At 36.5% G+C, this 24,682-nt stretch overlaps 3 protein-coding genes across 3 annotated transcripts; 1 reads left to right on the top strand and 2 right to left on the bottom strand.

Moving 5' to 3' along the window:
* Positions 3,127-8,775, top strand: LOC104788149 (ABC transporter C family member 10). The gene is made up of 11 exons (XM_010513842.2): positions 3,127-5,429; positions 5,529-5,849; positions 5,928-6,014; positions 6,105-6,680; positions 6,765-6,929; positions 7,034-7,328; positions 7,413-7,627; positions 7,709-8,014; positions 8,097-8,160; positions 8,250-8,489; positions 8,573-8,775. Exons 1-11 carry the CDS (start codon positions 3,441-3,443, stop codon positions 8,683-8,685), a joined length of 4,371 nt encoding a protein of 1,456 aa, XP_010512144.1. The 5' UTR covers positions 3,127-3,440; the 3' UTR covers positions 8,686-8,775.
* On the bottom strand, positions 8,797-12,490 carry LOC104788151 (probable receptor-like protein kinase At2g42960). The gene is made up of 8 exons (XM_010513843.2): positions 11,944-12,490; positions 10,733-11,473; positions 10,535-10,639; positions 10,278-10,400; positions 10,017-10,187; positions 9,809-9,938; positions 9,516-9,725; positions 8,797-9,371 (listed from the first exon to the last, which is right to left on the bottom strand). The coding sequence occupies exons 2-8, from the start codon at positions 11,404-11,406 to the stop codon at positions 9,240-9,242; spliced, it is 1,545 nt and encodes a 514-aa protein (XP_010512145.1). The 5' UTR covers positions 11,407-11,473; positions 11,944-12,490; the 3' UTR covers positions 8,797-9,239.
* On the bottom strand, positions 13,524-24,505 carry LOC104788148 (putative callose synthase 6). Its single transcript, XM_010513841.2, has 42 exons — positions 23,889-24,505; positions 23,640-23,740; positions 23,434-23,546; positions 23,243-23,330; positions 23,028-23,138; positions 22,776-22,925; positions 22,425-22,514; positions 22,243-22,334; positions 22,001-22,124; positions 21,754-21,891; positions 21,591-21,667; positions 21,425-21,512; positions 21,048-21,170; positions 20,847-20,964; positions 20,405-20,736; positions 20,250-20,302; positions 20,085-20,145; positions 19,852-19,933; positions 19,720-19,769; positions 19,547-19,633; positions 19,301-19,393; positions 19,073-19,164; positions 18,887-18,968; positions 18,447-18,610; positions 18,228-18,351; positions 18,029-18,132; positions 17,810-17,921; positions 17,592-17,743; positions 17,302-17,411; positions 17,108-17,221; positions 16,946-17,014; positions 16,659-16,848; positions 16,476-16,587; positions 16,135-16,257; positions 15,938-16,056; positions 15,745-15,828; positions 15,527-15,639; positions 15,208-15,437; positions 14,273-15,070; positions 14,133-14,183; positions 13,856-14,041; positions 13,524-13,769 (listed from the first exon to the last, which is right to left on the bottom strand). Exons 1-42 carry the CDS (start codon positions 24,097-24,099, stop codon positions 13,524-13,526), a joined length of 5,757 nt encoding a protein of 1,918 aa, XP_010512143.1. The 5' UTR covers positions 24,100-24,505.

Raw genomic sequence — 24,682 nt, 5'->3', positions numbered from 1 at the left:
GCCCAAACCGGAGGAAAAGAGTTTACAAAGGAAATTTCAGAGGAAAGTTCTTATTTTATAAAAAGTACACAATATATTGTTAAAAAAATTTAAGAGTCTCAAAATTAAAGACTACCAATGGACTTGCCCTAATATATCATAAGTTAAAAGTAAATGTTCTTTTTCATTACGGAGTCTCTTGGAGACATCATAAAAAGAAGCAGTCACCAACGAAAAGCAATGGTTGGCGAAAACGACATAAGGTTAGTAGCTTCATTAAACATTAATAAAATGGTCAGAAATAAATATTTTGTGAAGAAGTTTAAGTTCGATTTGGATCCGACTCCCGTGGGTGTCGCTGTCCCACAGTCACGTGTTATAATATCAAGCTTTAACATTTATAATGCGATTGAGATTCAGAAAGAAACATATAAAGTATACATATCCAATTGCATAATGTTTTCTTTTTGTATTGTTGCTTTCGTATTTTATACCTTCATTTCATATAATAGTATATGCGAATTGAGATGCCAACTAGAACATATCGCCAATCATGTCATAGTAATAAATACATTTCGCCAATCCCAAATTTATATAACTGCACCATTTTCTTATATTGAAGAGTAAACCAATCACATTTTCATATTCTCAATATTCTGCCCCAACCCACTATAACTCATGTTGGGTTTTGGGATAAAAATGGTTTTGGAACTACAGTATGTCTTTAAAATCATGTCAGCTATCTAAATTGAGTTGATAGATTATATGAAGTAGCTGAGCTAGGCTAGTTCTCAATGAGATATGAATTATCTTGTGAGCAAAGGCAAGTTAAGCTTAGTTTAAGTCAAAATAATAAAAGTTTGTATTCTAAATATTTATTCTAGTCAATACCAAATAATGTATTCAATGACCCAAAAAAAATGCAAATCATTAGTTCTAATTTCTTTCTTTTTGTTTTAATTATTTATTTTCTCATACTTTGAAACAGTTTGCATTTTCATGATCCTACTGTGAACAAATTGACCGCCGTAACAACTCACGAATGAAAGATACGGGAGAAAGGCAAATGAGTCATCTCTACAAGATTAACGCGGTAATATTTTGCATCTCATAAACTTGTTGAATGTAAAAGTCTTCTCTAATTCTGTTTTTGACGTAATAGTATTTGTAGTTCAATATGGACAACCACCATAGTCCATAAAGATAATAACCACACATTCACGCTATTAAAAGGAAACAAAAGAAGATAAATATAAGTATTATTCAGAATTTATTTTTGAAAAATAATCACACATTCACGCTTCTACTAAAATCCTATTAATGTATAGGTTTAATAAGAAATAACAGTCAATTATTTTTGATAAAAGCTGATACGAATACATTATATTTAATCATGTGTGATTATTTAGTCATGTGAAAAAAAAAATATATATATATTTAGTCATGTGGTGTGGTGTGGTGTGTAGTGTGTACTCTTTTCAGAGTTTATTTGTCTTTTCTTTTTGTATGGATATGTAGAGGAGTGATAAGGGAAAAGTAAAATGAAACTAGGTAACAACCCGCATTATAATGCCAATATCAGTTTGTGTCAAACATAATATTTTTTATTTATCTATTCAAACCTGCATTTTTTCGTGTAAAAAATACGTTTCACCCGTGAAATCTTTGAATGTGTAAGAGGTTTTATGGTAGAAAAAATATTGATAAAATGTTACTATTTATTGCAATATGTCTTTTGTGTGGTTTAAAAATCAAATTTTATCTTCTTATGTTTTATCTTGTAATCATAATAATTTGCATGTTTATTATGTAACCATAACAACATATACTAAATTACTCAATAGTTTAATTATTTAATTTTATTATATGTTAGTAACAACCAGATTCTAAACTAAATTTTCTGAAGATAATCTAATTATTGATTTAATATTTTTGATTAGGCTATTTAAATCTTTTGATATTTTCTATAAATGATGGATTATTGCTAAAAAACCATTATAAAACTTAATAAAATTCCAAAATCAACGTATTCGTGTAATACTACATTTCACCAGTGAAATATGTGAACGTGGTAAAGAAAATATTTATAAAATGTTACAATTTATGGCAATATATATTTTTGTGTGTTTTAAAAATCAAATTTATATTTATGGTTTATCGAGTAACTATAAATTTTTTGCATAATCTAATAATCACTCATTTTAAATATATTATGACTTTTTTGGGTACTAAGTTTATTTATAATGATAAGAGTTATTGTCTCATTCTTTTTTAATAGCACATAGATGAATATATAATTAGAACGTATATTCCTATTCGGTTATCAATATTTTCATTTTTAATGAATAATCACACTAAATGTTGAGATTAATTTTTTGCATACTTAGATATATATAAATAATCACACATCATGATATATCCTAATTTGTTGTCATTTTTATATTTATTTATGAATATATATAAATCTATATTTATTGGGAATTAAGTTTCTTTTAATGAGTTGGAGATAATTCAGGAGTAATATACCTTTTTTATAATCAATTATAATAACTATTGAAAGCTTGTTATTTAAATTATTATGGTAATAATACTAACATAAAATTAACATTTCGTTTTTATATGATTTGGTTAATAAGTTATATGTTTAATAAGTTATATGTTCTTTATTTTTATTAACTTTATATTAACTGATATGTTTTTATAGCTTTTTTAGAATAATTTGTTTATATTAATTTTAAGAAATTAATATTTATATTGATTTCTTATTGATTTTAAGATATCAATATAACTTTGACTTGTATATTTGTATATAAATTTTAGTGAAATTTTGCTTTAAAATAGTATGTAATTATTTTATTAGTTTTAATGTAACTGAGTAGAAAATTTAAGACTATTTTGCTAAAAAGTGGACAAAGCTCTCTAGCGGTAACACATCAGTTTTTTTCAAGAGTATAGCTTCTCTATTAATATCTACAAAATTTATGATATACCAAATAAAATAATAATAATAATAAATATATTATTATCCTTGGAAATGTGTGAAAGTGAAACCTCCTACTTTTCAGTAATAGGGTAAAGCGATAAAACCTCCAAAAATTAGAGAAATCAACTAATGTAATAATTCAGTTAAGAGAATCCAAACAAAAATAATATATTTTTTCCCTTAAAAGATAAATTCGAGTTCTGAGAAGGCAGAGAAGTTGAGTACTTCTTCCATTTTCTTTCGTCTTTTACATTTTCATAGAAACTAACCAATTTCTTCTTCTTCTTCTTCTCTCTCGAATCGATCTTTCGTTTCCCGCTCTTACATAATTTTGTTTCTTTGGTTCAATCTTCATTCTTGTTTGAATGTCCAGAGAAATTAGACGGGAAAAAAGGGGAAGTGAGTACGAAAATATTTCCTGATTTTTTTTTTTTTTTGGTTTTTTTCTTTAAAAGAGAGGAGAAACCGAAAAAAAAAAATGATAGAAAATTTTTGGACTTGGTTCTGCGAGAATCATCACCAGACATCATCAAACTGCACTCTTCGACTTCTGCAGATATGTTTCGGTATCACACTCTCAGCCCTAACTCTCTTTATTTCCTTGTTTCTCAAGGAATCTCCCAAGAATAATTATAGATTCCATTGTCTACGAATCGTGTCTCCTGTTTTCAACGTCATCATCGGATCTCTCGATTTGATTTTAGCGATTTCGGTTTTACGAGAGAATCACGATAAGCCCTTAATCTTCTGGCTGGTGGTTCTGATTCAAGGGTTTACATGGTTGTTAATAAACCTAGTCGTTTGCGTTAGAGGAACAAAGATTCGAAAGTCTTCTTTGAGATTGTTATCTATTTTCTCATTCTTCTATGCTTTGGTCTCGAGTTGTTTGGCTGTGAACAATGCTCTTTCTGGAGAGGAAGTGTCGATTAGGACGGTTCTTGATGTTTTATTACTCCCTGGTTCAGTTTTATTACTCTTGAGTGCTTACAAAGGCTACAGATTTGAAGAATCTGGTGAGAGTAGTTTGTATGAGCCTCTTAATGCTGGTGATCATTCAAATGGTTTCAATGAAAAATCTGATTTTGATCACCGGGTCAGCCAGTTTGCTAAAGCTGGGTTGTTCAGTAAGTTATCATTCTGGTGGTTGAACTCTCTGATAAAGAGAGGCAATGTGAAGGACTTGGAGGAAGAAGATATACCCGAGCTTCGCAATGACGAGCGTGCTAAGACGTGTTACTCCTTGTTTGAGGAGAATCTCAATGAGCAGAAGAGAAGATTAGGGAATTCTTGTCGTAGGCCTTCGATCTTGAAAGTGACTTTTAGTTGTGTCTCGAAAGAGCTTTTGATCTCTGGTTGCTTTGCTTTTATGAAGATTGTTGCTGTTTCGGCTGGTCCTTTGCTTCTGAATGCTTTTATTTTGGTTGCTGAAGGCAATGCAAGATTTAGGTATGAAGGGCTTGTCTTGGCTGTGTTGCTGTTCTTCTCAAAGATGATAGAGTCTTTATCACAAAGACAATGGTACTTCAGATGTAGACTTGTCGGTTTACGCGTGAGGTCTTCACTAACTGCAGCTATAAACAAGAAACAGCTGAGATTGAACAACTCTTCAAGACTGATCCATTCGGGAAGCGAGATTATGAACTACGCAACTGTTGATGCTTACAGAATTGGGGAGTTTCCATATTGGTTTCACCAGCTTTGGACAACAAGCTTTCAGCTACTAATCGCGCTTGGGATTCTCTTTCACTCTGTGGGAGTTGCTACGTTTTCAGCTCTAGCTGTGATAATACTTACTGTTCTATGCAATGCTCCTATCGCCAAACTTCAGAACAAGTTCCAAAGCGAACTCATGACCTCTCAGGACGAGCGGCTCAAGGCCTGCAATGAGTCTCTTGTCAACATGAAGGTCTTGAAGCTCTATGCGTGGGAATCACATTTCAAGAAGGTTATTGAGAAGCTAAGGAACACAGAGTTGAAATCTTTGAAGGCGGTTCAGATGAGAAAGGCTTACAATGCGGTTCTGTTCTGGTCATCACCGGTCTTTGTCTCTGCTGCAACTTTTGCAACTTGCTATTTCCTAAACATTCCATTGAGAGCAAGTAACGTTTTCACTTTTGTGGCAACGCTGCGTCTGGTCCAAGATCCAGTAAGAATGATCCCTGATGTTATCGGAGTGACTATTCAGGCTAAAGTCGCCTTCAGTCGCATTGCAACATTTCTAGAAGCTCCTGAGCTTCAAGGTGGGGAGAGTAGGAGAAAGCAGAGATCAGAAGGTGAGCAGAACGCTATTGTTATTAAATCTGCGAGCTTTTCCTGGGAGGAGAAAGGTTCAACAAAACCAAACTTGAGAAATGTGAGTCTTGAGGTTAAGTTTGGGGAGAAAGTGGCTGTTTGTGGTGAAGTTGGCTCAGGCAAGTCAACACTTTTAGCTGCTATTCTTGGTGAAACTCCATGTGTCTCAGGAAAGGTAAGCCAATTGTTCCATCTGTCCTCTTAGCTTATGATTTTAACAACTTAATATAATTTGAAAACTATGTTTCTGATCTTGATTTGATATATCCAACAGATTGATTTTTATGGTACCATCGCCTATGTTTCACAAACAGCCTGGATCCAGACAGGGACAATAAGAGATAACATCCTCTTTGGAGGTGTGATGGATGAACAACGTTACCGTGAGACAATTCGAAAGTCTAGCCTAGACAAAGATCTTGAGCTCTTACCTGATGGAGACCAGACCGAGATTGGTGAAAGAGGTGTAAATTTAAGTGGAGGACAGAAACAGAGGATTCAACTCGCTCGTGCGCTATACCAAGATGCAGATATATATCTACTTGATGATCCATTCAGTGCCGTTGATGCACACACTGCTTCGAGTTTGTTCCAAGTAAGTACTTACTACATATATTTTTCGCGTTGTCATTTTTTTGGAAACTAATGAAGCTAAATGAGCGTGATTTTTCAGGAATATGTTATGGACGCTCTCGCGGGGAAAGCTGTGTTATTGGTTACACATCAAGTTGATTTCTTGCCTGCTTTTGATTCTGTCTTGGTAACTTGAATACTTGATCTTGAAAGTAGAATTATTGATTTTTCTGGTTGTTGTTGTGTTTCATAAGCCTTATTGTACTTCTTTCTCTAGTTAATGTCAGATGGAGAAATCATTGAAGCCGATACATACCAAGAACTCCTAGCTAGAAGCCGAGACTTTCAAGATCTAGTGAACGCTCACAGAGAAACCGCTGGCTCCGAAAGAGTGTTGACAGTAGACAACCCCAGCAAACCGGTGAAGGAAATCAACAGAGTCCTTTCTTCTCAATCCAAGGTCTTGAAACCAAGTCGTTTGATCAAACAAGAAGAGCGAGAGAAGGGAGACACGGGGTTGAGACCGTACATACAGTACATGAATCAGAACAAAGGTTACATATTCTTCTTCATCGCGAGCTTATCTCAGGTCACATTTGCAATTGGACAGATTCTTCAGAACTCTTGGATGGCTGCAAACGTAGATAACCCGCAAGTTAGCACGTTGAAGTTGATATTGGTCTACTTGTTGATTGGGTTATGCTCAGTTCTCTGCCTGATGGTTAGATCTGTCTGTGTCGTGATTATGTGCATGAAGTCATCAGCTTCTTTGTTTTCTCAGCTTCTTAACTCTCTTTTTAGAGCTCCTATGTCATTTTATGACTCTACACCTCTTGGAAGGATTCTTAGCAGGGTAAATGCTAATGAACTTGATGAATATTTCTGTTTATTCTCTATTAGTTCCACTTCTTAAACTGTGATTTCTGTGGATTTGCAGGTTTCATCTGACTTGAGCATTGTAGATCTTGACGTGCCTTTCGGTCTGATCTTTGTGGTTGCATCTACAGTAAACACAGGTTGTAGTCTTGGAGTGTTAGCTATTGTTACTTGGCAAGTCTTGTTTGTCTCTGTTCCCATGGTTTATCTAGCCTTTCGTTTACAGGTCAGATTCTTTCTTTTCTTGAACTACTCTTGATAGATCTTGTGTGTTTCTTGAAAACGAACCAACAAGACTTTTTGTTTTCTTTTCGTCTGATCGGTTTACAGAAGTACTACTTCCAAACAGCGAAAGAGTTGATGCGGATCAATGGCACGACAAGATCTTATGTGGCGAATCATTTAGCAGAATCAGTAGCAGGAGCAATAACGATACGAGCATTTGATGAAGAAGAGAGGTTTTTCAAGAAAAGTCTCACACTCATAGATACAAATGCTAGTCCTTTCTTTCACAGTTTTGCAGCTAATGAATGGCTGATCCAGCGGCTTGAAACCGTCAGCGCCATTGTTCTTGCTTCCACTGCTTTCTGCATGGTTTTGCTTCCTACAGGGACTTTTAGCTCTGGTGAGTCTGCATCACTGAAAATAGAAGTTCCTTGAAATGTGATTCACTGTTTAGCTAATTAATGGTGTTTGTTTCTTGTGTCAGGGTTCATTGGTATGGCGCTATCTTACGGTTTGTCATTGAATATGGGACTTGTTTACTCCGTACAGAACCAATGCTACTTAGCAAACTGGATCATTTCTGTTGAGAGGCTTAAGCAGTACACAAATTTAACACCTGAGGCTCCTGAAGTTATAGAAGAGACTCGACCACCGGTTAATTGGCCGGTTACTGGCCGAGTCGAAATAACTGATTTGCAGGTAAGTTTGGTTAACACACACTTTCACTAACTGATTCAGAAAATGAGAGTTTGCTAATCTTATAATGTTGATAATATGCAGATAAGATACAGACGAGAATCACCATTGGTTTTAAAGGGAATCAGTTGCATATTTGAAGGAGGGCACAAGATTGGAATTGTTGGTCGTACTGGTAGTGGAAAGACAACTCTGATCAGTGCTTTGTTCAGACTTGTTGAGCCTGTTGGAGGAAAGATTGTAGTTGACGGTGTTGACATCTCCAGAATCGGAGTTCATGATCTGAGATCAAGATTTGGGATTATACCTCAAGATCCAACTCTGTTCAATGGAACAGTGAGATTTAATATGGATCCTTTGTGTCAGCATTCAGATGCTGAGATTTGGGAGGTATGTCTAACTTGATAAACAATTTCAAAAACTATGAATCTTATGAAGAACTTTCCCCAAAAAAACCATTTTTTAAATGCAGGTTCTTGGCAAGTGTCAACTAAGAGAGGTGGTTCAAGAAAAAGAAAACGGCTTAGATTCATTAGGTAACAAATCTGAGTTTCATTAAAAGAGACAACTGTTCTGTTTAGGTAGATGTTTTGTGTGGCTCAAAGTTGGGTTATTGTTTTGATAGTTGTGGAAGATGGATCAAACTGGAGCATGGGACAGAGACAGTTGTTCTGTTTGGGGAGAGCAGTTTTGAGAAGAAGCAGAGTATTAGTCCTTGACGAAGCCACAGCATCAATAGATAATGCAACAGATTTGATACTTCAGAAAACAATTAGGCGTGAATTTGCAGACTGTACCGTCATCACAGTTGCTCACCGTATCCCCACTGTTATGGATTGTACAATGGTTCTCTCCATAAGCGATGGTGAGTGTTGTATTTGCATCATCTTAAATTCTTTCTCTGAATCTGTTTGTTAAGATATTTGATTGGTTTTGATTGAATTCTAGGACGAATTGTGGAGTATGATGAACCAATGAAGTTGATGAAGGATGAAAACTCTTTGTTTGGAAAGCTTGTGAAAGAGTATTGGTCTCACTACAACTCGGCTGACTCACGTTAAAATATCGAGAATGTAATAGGCGATCTTAGAAAAAAAAACAAACTGTAATTGTTTGATATATTCTTGAATAAAAATCTGATAACATCATAATTTATACATCAAAAGCTACGATAGAGAAAGGCCTCTTCGTTTCCTTCTTGCAAAAACAGTAATGCTTTCACATCTGTCACAAGACTCACAACATGATTATATACATGTCTCAATCAAGAGAGAGAGAGAGGATGACATATAAATTCAATTCATAGTACAACAACAAATCTAATCTGGCTAAGAGTCTAAGACTTTAGAAGAGCCAAAAATCACAGAGATCAAGAGAAAAATGCTCCTCAATCATAAAAGTAGTGGCTCCCAAGATTGCATCATTAGATACCTGGAGGGATGTTGGAAATAACTGGAACAGCTCTTTTGATCTGAACTGGGATAGAAGTCTTCTTTAACCCGATTTGTTTCGTTTCTTGACAAGCATGATAAAACTCATGCGTCATCAATTAGTAGAGCATTTGAGGGCGTGAAGTTACTTAGCTGAGTTTTTCACTGGGTCTGCGACATATTTTCTATACACGAGTCTTCTCAGGTTCTGTAGTGTGGTTCTCTGAGTGACCAGGCCGTTTGCTTGTCTCAGCTGATTCCTCTGTGGTCTCGACAATGTCCATACTCGCCGTTCTACTCCTTCTGTTCCTCCGCTCCTGCAAAAAAAACATACTAGTTTGTTGATATACGTACAAAACACATAAATATTGCTGTAGAATTGAACCATCACTTGTTACAGTATGACAAAGTTGAATATTTCCATAGAATTCGTCTAAAAGCGGTGAACTAAGTATACATACCTCACGAAAAGGGTGCTCATCGGATTCAAGCATCCGCACAACCTGGCTCATTTTAGGTCGTTTCTCTGCTTCGGGATCCACACATCTCAGGGCAACAAGAAGTGCACGTTTCAGAGCACGTGTAGCGGGTTTGGGCTCAATTCTTGGATCAGCAACTTCTTCAGCTCTTCTTGTTCCAACCATCATCTTTAGCCATTCAACCAGATTCACCTGCCAACAAGAAAGCATGTTTCAACACCAAATTAACATATTCATAACTCCTGGATACATTGACAACGCACATATTAGTTTACCTCATTAGCTGGACGTTCATAGTCAACTGGATCTCTTCCAGTTATAGTTTCTAGAAGTAGGACACCAAAGCTATAAATGTCGCTCTTCTCATTCAATAGACCTGTATTGGCATATTCGGGTGCTACATAGCTGAAGCACATACACATGACCTTTAATAGATGAAAAAAACCCATCAATCGATAAAGAGGGTACATATTTCAGACTTACCCAAAGGTTCCCATGACTCTAGTTGTAATGTGACTCTCACCCGAGTCTAAGAGCTTGGCTAACCCAAAATCAGAAAGCTTTGCATTGAAGTCATTATCAATCAGGATATTGCTTGCTTTAATGTCTCTGTGGACTACTTTTGGTTCTATTGCTTCATGCAAATAGGCTAGCCTGTGAATTGTAGTGCAGAGCATGTCAATAAGTTATACTTTAAACTTCAAGTAAGAGGCCCAACAACAGTCGACAGTTTAAGCAACTTACGCTTGTGCAGTACCGACAAGAATCTTCATGCGGGCCTCCCAAGTGAGAGTGCTATCTTTCCCCAAGGCTCCATGTAACCATTGTTCTAAGTTACCACTATTCACATACTCATAAACAAGCATCCTGCAATACGTCCAAATAAAAATTGGTTCAAGGGCCTAGTTCTACTCAGTACTCAGAGCATTAACGGTTATTCATTTGGCTGTAATTAATGATTAGTAGCATATTCAGGCTGATAAGAAGCAAGCAAGACTCACCTATTAACACCCTCTATGCAATATCCTAGAAGCCTTACAAGGTTCTTGTGCCGTACATGACCAATAGCCTCAACTTCAACCCGGAACTCCTTCTCAGCCTGTCCCCTAGAGACAAAATTGTGATATGATTACTAAACAAGTAAAAAGGAATCCAATACAGGGTTCACAAAGCTTTGAAAATCCCAAACAAAAACTTACAGATTGTTGAGAAGCTTCTTCACAGCAACATCATTACCGTTAATGAGTCTACCCTTATAAACTACTCCATAACCACCCTCACCGATTACATTTTCAGGAGAAAAACGGTTGGTGGCTAGCTGAAGATCCCTAAGGGTAAACCAGTGTCCCCAACCAAGATGAGATATCTCTGGCAAACCAACCAAAGGAGATGCTGTTACAAGTCCACCCTGCGATAGGGAAGCTTGTCTCCAAGCGTTTCCAAAGCTTCCTTCTTCACCGGAGTGAGAACTACAAGCTCTTTCATGATGATGCACAGAGCTACATTGACTTATACTATCATTATCACTAGACTTGGTTCTTCCCAAGTAAGACATCATCTTTCCCGAGTTTCTGTCACTAGGTTTATCAGCAACTGTGAAACCCAAACTTTCATTATGATTTTGAAACCCACCAACTCTATCATCAACCCTGATATCTTTGGCCACGTGTGGTATTTGACTGAAAGGTAACAGCTTGTGAGATGATCTCCGTGATTTTCGTCGGAACGCAATCCATAGGGAGAGGATACAGAGAACCAAAACTACAAATGTGCAAACTACCAAACAAATCAATACCCACAGCTTCATACCCGTCAAACCTAAAAAAGAGACTTTCTTAGACATTCCAGCAGTCAAAGAACTCTCAGAAGACATATCTTTGGTCCTGTATATCCGGTCAACAATTTATCTTCCCCTTTGCTCACAACTTCACAATTCCCACCTAGTAAACAAGAAAAACATTCAACTTTCAAAAACATCAAGAGGACTAAGAAGAAGACATCTCTGACTTTCACAAATCTTACAAGAAAAAAGGATTCTTGGACAAATGGAAGAATCTAAAAATGGGTAAGTAAAGCTGCCGACTCAGAAGTTTTGCATTAACCAGTTCGACCAAAAAAGCTGACACAACATAGTAGAAGAAGAAGAAGAAGAAACAGGATTCAAAAAAAGAGCACGCGCAATTTCAGCAATTAATTGCGGCATATCAACAAACAAGTTATGTGCATTAACTTCCCCAACATCAGTCACAAAAACAAAATAAAGGAAACCCGGGTGGCTCTTAAACCCATTGGAAAGGAATCACTTACGATTGAAGCAAGAGACATTATCACCAGAGAAGAATCATATAAATGCTACCGAAGGAAAAAAAAAAAAAGCAGTTCTTTTTTTTGTGAGTTCCATGAATGTTACCTTGGCGACTAAAGTTGTTGCCTTTTTTGATTTATTTATCTATCTTCTGCTCAAAGGTTTCTGCTTTGCTTTGGATTTGAAGCAAACCAAAGAGAAAGTGAAAAAAAAGAAGAGAAGGCAATTAGCATATATTGCTGCCTTAGTTAATGGATTGAATTGCAATCGAAGTTTCTCTCCAGCCCACCAAATAAAAACCCAGAAAGAAAGGAAAAGAACTCGGTTTTAGGTAAATTCCAACAAGGAATCAGAAGAAAGATTGAAACTTTGACTCTCAAACTATTGAATAATGTATGTAAGAGAGAGAGAGAGAGAGAGAGAGAGAGAGTTAGGGTTTGTAGATTTTAGGATTGAATTTGAAGTAGTGAAGCTGCAAGGGTTAATAGAGGGGAAATAAAAAAAAGTTGGGTGAGATTTGTTGGTGAGAGAGAGAGAGAGAGAGTGTTCTAAAGCTGGAAAGAAGAAAGCTTTGATTTGCAATTTGAGGAAAACAATATCAAGAAAAGAGGAGAGAGAGCAGTGAAGGGAAAGCAAAGATGGTGAACTTTGACAACTGTGTCATTTATAGCTGGATCATCATACATTACAATAATAATTATTATAACCACTATTTTTAATTGAAAAAAAAAATATATATATATATAAGAAGGTTGAAAATAAATTAAAATTCTAGAAAAAAAAAAAAAGAAAACTGAAGTGGATAGAGAGATCAACAACAAGGGAAAGTACAAAAGAGAGAATTCTCAGATGCAGGCTTTGGAAATTTTGGTCTTATCTTCTCATTTGCTCAGTTCAATAAACTTCTTGTTTGACTTCATTATAGAAACTAATTTGATCTTTATCACTTTATTGGAGTCTAATAAGTTTCTAATATTGTAATAAAGATATTTTCTCCATTTAAGTTTGATTTTCTTTACTTAGGAGGACTCAGTTAAAAAAAAAAAAATAACTCACACTTAGAGCACATTTTCTGCTTTATGATTTTTATTTTTATTTTTATTTTTTTATAGAATTGCTTTTCGATGGATCCCCCTTTTTTCTGGCTATGTGTAGCATTATTTTTATTATTTTGTTTTTATCTCTTTATACAATACAATATTTTATCACATGCAAGACAAAGCCAAAGAATAAAGAAATTGAAGTTTCATCATATATGCCTCGGACATTAAATTGGTGTGTCGAGCAATAATAACTAGAAGGAGATGTGTTAATACTATGATAATCATATCCATAAACAAGTCAAAACGAATCATGAAATTTTTCATGATGATGTGCATTCAAGAATTTAGGGTCAATTAAAATATTTTTTTTTCATCGACTTTTCCCGCAATTATTGTAATATTAAATCAAAAACCAAAAGAAATCAATTGAGCTATAATTAAAGTGCATATGTCAAAATCATCGTGATAAGTACAACACATGAGTGTGATGAGTGTGTGAGGTGTCCAATTCCAACGAAACTACTATCATCCCTATAACTTAACTCTTATATAGACAACTACTGAACTACTATAAACGACACCGTTCTATGGAAAGGTTATTGCTTAAGCCACAAGAAACCAGGAAACAGAGAATATTCATGGTTACTTGTGCGAAGAAGTTGCTTTGTCTTTCCGACCAGCAAGGATCATGGAGATCTGAAGGCCTCTGCTAAACGCTTGATTGAAAAGCAGACGAGCTTGGAACTCGGAAACAATAGGGAACCAAGACAGAACAGCGATTGGTGCAAAGATTACAAGTCCCATTATCTTTTCATATGCTCTTCCCAACTCTTTCACCGAGTCCCAAATCCCTAAAGCTTTGATTGGCGACCTCAGCACTTGCCCAATCTGAGAAATATAAAATATCCAATAGTTGCTTTAATGCTGCAAGTGTCGATAGTATGATTCTGAAGGGGGTTTTGATGGATATTTACCAGAAGAATCGCCCATCCGGTTGGAAGAAAAGCAAGAATGGAAGCAAAGAGATCGATGAGTGTGAGTTGGCACACTACAAATAATATTAGCATGACTGACAAGAAGCCGAGGAAGAGAAGTGCTTTAAGAATCCTGAACATTAACTGAAAATCAGTTCCAAATCTTCGTCTGCCCATAGATACCATCTGACATTCAGAAAGGATCAAACTCAAAGTGAATAAGATTATACCAGCGATTCATGACTAATATGTGTAAAGAATAAAGGATTTGTGAAACCTTTAGAACAAGTAATGATGTGAGCAAAACCACCCAAGAGAGCCCATAAACCTACAAAGAGGAAGTAAAAAGAGATTTGAGGTTATAGGATCATAGACCCATAATCTGACATATAAACCGAAGGTTGCAAGAAAAGTTACCAAAAAGCTCTTGCTGTTCTGAGAGATATTGAGCTGGTAAACAATTCCGTATTGATATATAAAAAAGCGGAGAGCAAGTGCGATTTCCATAACTCTCCCTCTAATATTTGTATGTTTGAGGTGTTCTTGCTCTAAATTCCACCACGATTCCCAACTCTTTTCAACGGGGATGCCTATACCACCCCGATCTCCAAGCCACCGTTTCCAATCAGTCCAATCGTCAACCGTCTTTTGCCACTCAAAACCCGAAGGGTTAAATATAAACGGTGCGAACAACCACGAGCCAACCATAAACCACATGGAGACTGTGATATACAGATAAAGGCTTGAACTCCGGTATGAACTCCCATAGACTTGATAAACAGATAGCAATGCAAGCAGCTCTAATCCCTTCACAAAGTGACTTCTCGAGTATAACCTGTAGTTTTCCGCAAATTTTGCATGGAAAACAACAAATCCACGCCCTGTCGGTCTATATTTGGAACCACCATGTAAAATTGTTCTCCCGTAATAATGTGATTTTGTCCCAAGCTGGAATGTAAAGAATACAGAGGCGAGCTGCAGCTGCATTATAAAAAAGTCGACAATAGCAGTGCGAAATCCGTGTTCCAAGCCAATTTCCATTACCATCGGTAACACCATCAAGAAACCTAGCTGAAAGATGGACTGAGTAGCCAGAGCCTGCTCAAGAGCCGCAAGTTGATTTGGCGTTGCGAGTCGCATAATCTCTTTCTCCAATCCACTCATAACCATGTACATACGTCCATACAGGAATGCATATACAGTAAGCACTGTGAGCTGAAAAAAGCACAAGTCATAACCTTTAGCCATGTTGATCACTTAAGTAGAAAGTGGGATGCATAAAGTATAACATATATTTACCAATATCATAAAAAGAAAATAAGCAAACTTGAAATATAAATTTTTGAGGATACCATGCTACTAAAATAGAATCCAATGGTCGTAAAATAAAATGAGAGCATCCTGTAAAAGTCAAACCGATGCCCCAAACGGTAAACATCACGGCTTAACGTTTGTTCCCCGTTACCATTTGCTACTTTAGCTTCAAAAATTGAGATTGGGTTCAATCCCACATCCCGTCCCTTTCCAACTTGGATATACTCGTGATGTGTAACATATCCCCCACGGAGAGTTGAATTGAAGCCTATATACATTGACAAACAAATCAACAGCTACTTTAGTTTTGCTTCGAACGCAGAATTGTTAACATGTAGAGAACAAAGAAGCCATTACCTCCGAATATATCCTCACTCAAATTTATTACTTTCGAAGCTTTGCTCACACCGCCCCTTGTTATGTGAAAGATTCTGTCAAATATGTCAGGATGGCCATAATGGAAACGGACCCTGCACCCAAAAAGAAGAAGCGAGTTAAACAAGAAAATCAAGAAGGATACAACTAAGTAAATCAAGAGTAGTAGATGGAAAAATTTAAGTCGTAAAGAAAACTACCTCAGAGGGTTTGCCAAAATTCTTTGGCCAATTGTCACAAAACTACTCTCTTGATTGGACATGAACCAGGCTAATGACGAAACACTACCAAGAGAGGGAAAGAAGTAAGAATATGTCAATATATAGTTGCTAGTAAGTCAAATTTCTAAAGCAGAAAATGTTTATAAACTGATATCGTGCTAGGTGGATGTACCTTCCAGTAAAAATATGCTCTCGGAGACCCAAAATCGTTGGCTTGCGTCTGCCAACCCGCTCCTTATTGAATTCCTCCAATACATTTCTTAGTTTGAAAGCTTCTTCAAAGTAATTATCCTGCACAAAGACTAACCATGAGGACGTGACATTCGATTTATGGTTGTGACTTATGAGAATGAAGAAAAAAATACATACTTGATTCATATCTATAGTTTGTAGTGCTTCACCACGTGTAAATATGATAGCATGATTTTGATTTTCAGGCTTTCCTTCACCTATCTCAGCTGGAGGACCAGGAAGCTTGATGCGGTAAATTTCCTAATAATGAAAGACCATTCACGTTAAGAAGGATGACATGTATAGAAATCTAATCTGCTTAATGGAAAACAACACTGATAAAAAAGCGGAGAAGCAAAATTACTAGGCCTTGAGGTACAATCTAAACATAGTTTATGGAACTCTGATTAGTGAAATCATTATAGAGTAGATGCATCCCTTTTGGTAAATTCAACCAAATTGCGGGGAAATCCTTGTACCTCATCAAACTTGTCGCCTCCTTTTAGAAGTACAGAGTAAAAGACCTTAGGAGATTTTGCATCTGCTGTCTCCTCCCTCTCATCTACATAAGCAACCCGTAATGATGGATATCTATAGAAAATGACAAGGTTAGGCAAATAGATCATGATATTTCATCAAAATCTAATCTAAATTTAACTTACTTCAGCATGAGCTGCAGAATATTCGTGTAGCAACTACGGTTGTGGGTATCACTGGACTTTTTCTGATTTCCGTAGACCTGACAAGAAACAACATAAGTGAACTTCAGATCTGCAAGAGCCTTGGCACGTTCCAGGAAAGCCTTTTGATTATCATCATTGGATGCCATGGCTCGAAAGACACTAAACTCGGCTGCAAGAAGTAGCGAAATAGTAAACTAAGAATCTCAGGTTTTGGTTCCAAAAGCATAGATAGAAGCATTCAAGTTACTGGCTCAACAAATACAAACCTTGTTCCCCTGCAACTTCCTGGTAGCATTGAAGCTCCAGCGCCTGCCTATAGTACATCATACCCCTAACTGGCAGACATAATCAGGGAGACACAGATGAATATGCATAAAGACAAGGTAATATCTATGAACAATTATGATTTTCACTGTAATCATTTTTACCTGTTCTGGCTAGCGTCTGACCTCTGTAGGATACCCACTCTCGAAGGAACTCTGACTTGTCTTTCTCAGTAAGCTTAGGATTATTTACGCGATCCAAGAAATTGGTCCACTCATCTAGTTCACGTAAAGACCAACTCAGTAAACTTGAATGTATAAGAAAATACCGCTGATCCTGATAAGAATCAAGAACGTACCAGGATAAATCTTTTGTAGGTAGAACAGTATGGAGATCCCATCTTCATTTTCCTTGTTAAGGTCCTCCTCTGAATATAGAACATCTTCTTTGTAATAAGGAGTTAATACACTGAACATGAACAAAAAAAGGGGTATAATTCAGATACAAAAAGGATGACTATAAACTGGTAAATAAAAGATATATTGTAAACAAATCACATGGACTTCATCAGGTGACTAATATCCAGTATGTAGTCAAGCGGAAAACCACTAAACCCATTAAATAAAGACAAAAGGATTGGTACTTCACCTGAAAGATAGCATATCTCGTATTTTTGGAGCATTAGGCATATTCATGAACAGAGAATTAGCAAAGAAAGTGATACGGCGTCGGGCGTCCAAGTTTTGAGGAACATTTATTGCAGATTCTTTGACCGACAAGAGCAAATGAAGGCGAATAACCTACAAACAAGAGTCAGACGTCAAGCAAGATGAATGACACACAAAATTCTTCGCATGAAGAGTTACCTTTTCCCGCCAGCATCTATCCCGTACAAGGTGAATGTTAATTTTCTCAAACCTCTGTTCCTTTTTTTCATTTTTGATGTCAGGAGACTGAACACGAGCCCTTTCAAGAATTCTACAACAGAAATACATGAGAGGAAGTCAGACACTACTTTTGATGACATATGTTTTTAGGAATAGAATGCATATCTCCGATCTGCTGAAGGGATTTACTATACTTACTCATGCCCATTAACCAAGAGATCTTGAGTGATTATTTCGATAACATCCTGGAAGACATTAATTAACTGAGACTTGTATGTACCCTGGTCTTCATAGTCACTTAACTGTTTACATTAAGCACACAAAAAAAGGTTTTAAGCATTAGTTCCTGTATGAGGCCTTATGTACTCAATGAGTGGACTACATGTTTTGATATTACCAATATACTTAGAAACTTCTCCAGCTTATCACTAAGGAGCGGCAATCCACTCATCCGGAATTCATATATGAATCTCTGTTGCTGAATGCTCATGTCCACTTCTAAGAAAACTTGATTCATGACCCTAATTCAAAGAGAAAAAAATAAATGGTTTATGAAACAGGACTCAAAATGCATAATATGATAGGTAAATTTCACCATTGGATGAAGCTGGTATACCTTCTATCTGCTTCATCTTCCAGTAGAGCATAAATTATTTTCTTCAGTGTCTCATAACTCTCAATAACAGCAAAATTCATGTAGCTATCGCTTTTGATCTTTCTAAACAGTTCAGCATCCTCTTTTCCCTTGAAATCTTTTGCCATTTTCACAGCGATAGGAATCTACATTGTTGAAAAACATTAGGTTACTGTCAACGAATTTGGTGAGTTCAAATTTCTAAGAACTGGCATATATGTTTGGAAGGGAGTTTGAAAACTATGAACCGTGCTGATTAAAACAATCACATATGCGCATTTAGCCTGGTTCAGTAAGGGAATGAGATAATCCAGTGATAGAACTTTTTAGACCTTAATGGAAATTACGCATTTTGACCAAATGAATCATTATTTGCTTCTAGAATGGAAAGAAGTCCTCCAAAAACACCAACAATTTCTTACCTTACTGGCAAGCAAGAAAGGTGGCCACTGGATTACAGACACATCACCCGAAGAAGATGGTACAAGCAGCAAATCTCTATCTCTGAGTTACATCACAGATAAAACGTCACAAGACATATATGCTTTGCTAAATGAACAACAGGACAACAATGACAAGAGTGTTTTCTAAAATAAGAGTCCTCTTACCTGTCACTGATCTTATCCTCGCTTCTCATAGAGTAAATGAACTCGTTCCACACCTGGGAGAATTTTTTGATGTTCTGGTTCACAAAGTCATCCTATATTCCACAGTGAGAATTAATCAATGACAAAACAGGGGAAGTGAAAAGTGTGATCCATTCTTCTACAAGTATAAAAGTACTTATTCATAAATCTGAGATATGTGAGTACACTGAACTATAAAAAACACAGTACCGCATCTTTTCCATCTTCAGATGGCATGAGGGTTTGACTGAAGGCGATTGGTATTGACTCAAACCTAGACCGCAACATCCCAAGAGTCCGTATCTATGAAAACCCAAACGTGTAAAGAAGTAACCATCACAAAATCCAAAAAAAGTTACATTTGAAGTTCCATAAAGGGTAATCCCATCTACTACGTTTCACAGTAAACAACAGAGTTTATTCTTTTGGTATTTTTGAGGGTACAAAATCACTTACTTCTCCCAAATGACTGAAAGCCCCATGTATGCCTCCAAACAAAGTAGAAAAAATGGCATACCATATTTGAGTATCCATGAGGTAAACCTATTCAAAATATAACACACGCAAATATGTAAGCCATATATAACAAAATCTGTTTTCTTCTTGGGAGCTCTTTGATTTCTACTTACCAGTACAATTGGAGCCCATATAGCAATAACCACTCCAATATTGTTATTGGCTATATAAAATAATAAATTAGAAAAGGCAAGTGTAACCAAATGTGATAGCAAACAAAAAAGGATGGTAACTTGAAAATTTACCGTGGGGGAAAAATTCATGCCACTGGTACTTTTTAATGTGAAAATTCATGATCATCTTTGTTGGCGTAATAAGGGGTAGTATCTGTTTGCAAGATAAAATAATATTCATCAATGCTCAAAGTAAAACCACAGTAGGAAGACTCCATTTCAGAAGAGACTATGTATCTAGATAGCCTACATTGGAGTAACTCTACGTGAGTTAAAGAAAGTAAGATAAAGGAAAAAAACCAGACCTCCACATAATAGTTGAAAGCAAGCTTGCTGATCAGTAGCATAATCCAGAAGGAGGTATACCTGACCATTTTAAGTTGGGCAGTATGAGAACAGGCTAGTATAAAAGAGTTCAAAAGAAATATTCATGAAGTTAGATAATGGTGGAAAATGTGGTAATCACTCACTTGAAGAGAGAGAACATGTCCTCATGCATACCTCTTCCAACATATAGTTTTGGCTACAAGATGGAAAAGCATAAAAAACAAAGATCACAAAAAGAAAAAGAAAAGAAAGTGAATATCAGTATACTTAAGAACGACAAGTAAAGTTTAATACTTGCCTGAGCCCACCACATTATAACCTTGATAATTCGCATGTCTGAACACTCCATGACTCTCCGAAATGGTGGAACGAGGAAAAACACAGCTGCTAGTATGTTTGGTATTACATAAAATGAAACAGCATACGTATAAAAAGACTGATCCTTCCAGTCCCCAGTCCAAGTGCTGAAGAACTTTACAAGTCCAGTTGGGCGTTGGACAGACTTCGAGTAAGCAATTGGAAGTAGCACTGCCCACATAGCTGCTACCGCGAACTTCAGCAGGTACCGCAATATCTGGGAGAACTTGAAATTCTTCCATGCATTGAAATTAAGGATAATATCCAGTGCAGCTATATAAAGAATCATGAGGGAAAAAGAGGACAAGGAACACCATTACAATTAGATATTGATTAAGAAAAACTTGTCATTAATAAACAAGAAATTACAAAGGAATCACAACCTTGTAAAAGAGTCAGATACGCCGAAGTAATAAAAATAGTTAACACCGTTTTGAATACATCTTTGTCAAAGATATCGCCTAGGGACCCAGAACCATGCCATCCAACTATTACCATAGCCTACAAATGATAAGGATAAGTCTGATTATATAACTTATTTAATTTTCAGAACTAACACAATCCTTTCAAAACACTAAATTTACCTGAAAAGCCATGACAAGAAATATCCACATTCGATCAAAGTCTCTGAAGAGGTGCCAGAATGTGCGGACTTCAACAAAGTTGGTCTTAGGCTTGCTTTTCCCGTAAGTGACTTGATTCAGCCTCTGCAATACTTAGACCTACACGATCATGTTTCTGAACAGGACGGCTTACAGAGAGATCAAACTGTTCATCTATCATACTTTGGGATTGTTTTCCGCTAACTTGATATGAACTACAACTTAAGGAACACCTTGAACGACCGTGAAAACATAAGACTGCTTTTTAAAACTAAACGCACATAACTTCAACAACTACAAAGTCTCGTACCTTACTAAATTTAACCAAGATTACAGCTACAGAAGCAAATGAAAAATACCTCGTTCTGTGGTGTTATCTCGTCAGAGTTTAGGAAAAAGTCTGCTTTAGGGTCAAGAGGCCATCCTATCTTGAAGCATTTCCTAGACCTTTAAATAAATAAAGAGGGCGGCAGTCAGAAACTAGATCAAGTAGGCATGTGTAAATAATTTAGTGAAGAAAGCCACCAAAAGTATTCATTCAAATCATCATAATTTCTCCATTGTGAATGGCTTGCTGTACCCCCCTTGTTCCTTCTGGCTTCCTTCAAGGTAAGTAAAATCATTTTCAGTCAATATACAGTGTACGCTGTACAGTTCCTGATAAGAATATACAACATTAATGACTTACCTTGCGTATGACCTGATAGATTGGAGTTATAACATTTCTCAAAAACGATTCTTCATCAATAACTTCTTCTGTTTCATATGTCTCACCACTTACAGCTTCAACATTGCTAAACAGAATTCCATAGACGTCATTTGCCATCTTAAGAATAACAAAATAACACAGACAAGAAAAGCATTTCATACTATTCAGAACCTGAAGAAAGTTATGGGAAGTATGCACATCTAATTCTACAACTGAGAGAACTTACATTATGGAAAATATAGCAGATACATTCGGGCATAAATCTAACATTTGAGGCTTCACCCCATATTAAAAGGTACAGGGAAATATAGATAAGCTGCAGCTGCTGTTCATCACAAACGTCTGGAAACCTTTTAAGAATCAAGATGAAGCATCCAACATCAGATATGTGACCCCAAACACAAGAACATAATGCAAAAATAAAATTATTGGAACTTATCACATAATCTCGATCAAGATATAATATACCTGAGGTTAGACTTCCAGTGCAAATATTTACACCATGAGCAATAACTTTTAAAAGTTTTGTCCATCAACTCAGTGACTGTGCTAGGTTTCAACTGCAAGAAACTTACAGCATTACTAACGATAAGGGGTAACAGGAAGATGTGTAGGAGAAGTATCAAGAGTTTTCTTGCAAAAATGGTCACCTCATCATATTCTTCATCATTTCTCTTTCGAATATCAGCATTAGCAAGAAGCAGTATTATGTGCTCCCTCTGATTTGCCACGTTTCCTCTCTTTAATCAGCAAATGAAGTAAAACAACGATGAATATGCAATGCTTTGCATAAGAAAGTAGGTGCAGAAAAGAATTGCAAGAAAAAACTAAGTAAATATTGCCTAACCATATGAAGATTTGCTGAAAGAAACTTAACAATGCGACACTCAACGTCAGACTTGATTCATGTGATTACTCAAAGTTGACATGATTATCTTTTGTATATAATTTTGACAGACACTGTAAAGCTCTATATACCAGTCTACAGTGTAGCATGTTACCTGAAACCCGAACTCAGAAGCAAGCCATTCAAGTATGTCATTAAGTTTGGTTCTAGCCTTGCGCATTTCACTGGGAGCATTAGATGGCAAGTGAACTCTTCGTCGAGGAAGATTGCGCACATTACGAACAGCGCTGAATGCAGCCTTGACCTATTTTGCCACACAGCACATACATAGACACGAAAAAATAGCAAGTGTAAATATTTCTCTAGCATATTAATTTAGCAGTAGTCACCCTGTGTTCAAACGCACCTCAGGAAGTTCCACAATTGCTGGTTTAGTTCCTACAGCATATAAAGGAAGAATATTGTAGTGCTCATATCTATCCCTTTTCCTTTCAACTTCTTCAGCATATCTACGGGTCTATTACAACAAAAGAAGGAAACAAGCTTAAAAAAACAAGGCTTCACAGAGAAAATCAAATCAAAGTACCATTACAGGAATTGAAAAACTCATATAAACCGAACCTCGTAATCCACTTTTGGAGAAGGTACAACAGTCTTCAGTACATCATACAACACCGAGGCAATTTGGTAAAGCCTAGCCATCTCCTCCCTTGAGCAAAAAAAAAACAAAAGATCGAAACATAAGAGTACCGCTTGATATCACAACGCTTAGCTTATTGAAAATATTCCAGGATTAAGGAAAGTGGCCTCACGGTTTTCTAGATGTTTCTCCTTCTTTGATATATTTCTCATAAAAATTCTGGTAATATGCCTGAATTTCTCTAGGATCGTTCTTGGCCAGCTGAGGCTTCGTTTCCTCTTCTTCCTAAAACACACAACAAACAGAACACATCAGCACAAAATGATCAAGTTAAAGGAGAAATCTTGTTTACCACTTAGATTCACCAAGCAAGGATACCTTCTCCAGTCTATGTAACAGATAGGTCTTGAACTGACGAACACCCCGTCCACTAGATGTAGCATCCATCCTATGAGCCTTCTCAAAAGCATGAAACCGGCCTGATGCAGTTAAAAAAACACCAAACCATACTCAGTTATGTTAAGAACTCTGATGACTGATGACTAAAGCAAACAAAGACATAATTTTCACAAACAAAGACTTGTAATTTAGCGAAGCAAATTAAAAATAGAAACAAAAAAAACTTACAGAGATAAGCAACGCGAGGATTATCCTTTTCGATTTCATTAGCAACACGAAGAATGGGAGCAATAGAAGCAAGAGAGGAAGGAACAAGCTCACTATCCATAGCGCTAGCATCTTCATTGGGTCTATCAATCATCATAGTAGTCGCACGAGACGGAGCTCTCCGTGAAAGAGAACGCGGCAACTCCGCAGTTCCACTAGAACTAGCTTCCATATCCGCCGTGAATCGAAACTACAACAATTACCACCACCGTGTCTCCTCCTCCACAAAAACCCCAATAATTGCTTCGTCTTCGTCTTCGTCAAATCAAAGTTGTCACTGAAATCAAAGTAATTGATTATCATATTTGATCTCCTTTTATATACCCACACACTTTCTAGGAAAGAGATTTGGTAAAAGAAGGCAAAAAAAAGGGTTTCCTTCGAGAGATTGGTTAATTCTATTATTTATATTAATCTGCTTTTCTCCTTCCTCCGTCTAAGCTTTTTTCATCTTTTTGATCTTTCTTTTTTTTCTTTCTCTCGCTTTTTGCTTTTTTTCTCTCTCTCTCTCTCTCTCTCTTTCTGGGCATAGTACGAAACTCTCTCTTATTCTTTTGCTTAGCGAGGAAGGTGACAGTGGAAGACGAAAACAGGAGACCAACACAACACACAAATATCCAAAAAGTTCGCAAACGGCTCTTTTACCCAGATCCATCAATTTCACAATAACAACACCAATACGTCGACGTTTCGTGATACCAAATAAAATTGTCAAAACACATGACGCTGCGTTGACCAAGAGTAAATCGCGCTAT

The sequence above is a fragment of the Camelina sativa genome, chromosome 5 (assembly GCF_000633955.1).
Source record: "Camelina sativa cultivar DH55 chromosome 5, Cs, whole genome shotgun sequence".
Lineage (NCBI taxonomy): Eukaryota > Viridiplantae > Streptophyta > Magnoliopsida > Brassicales > Brassicaceae > Camelina > Camelina sativa.
Note: the sequence above shows the minus strand (reverse complement) of the source record. Positions and strands in the feature narration are given on the sequence as shown.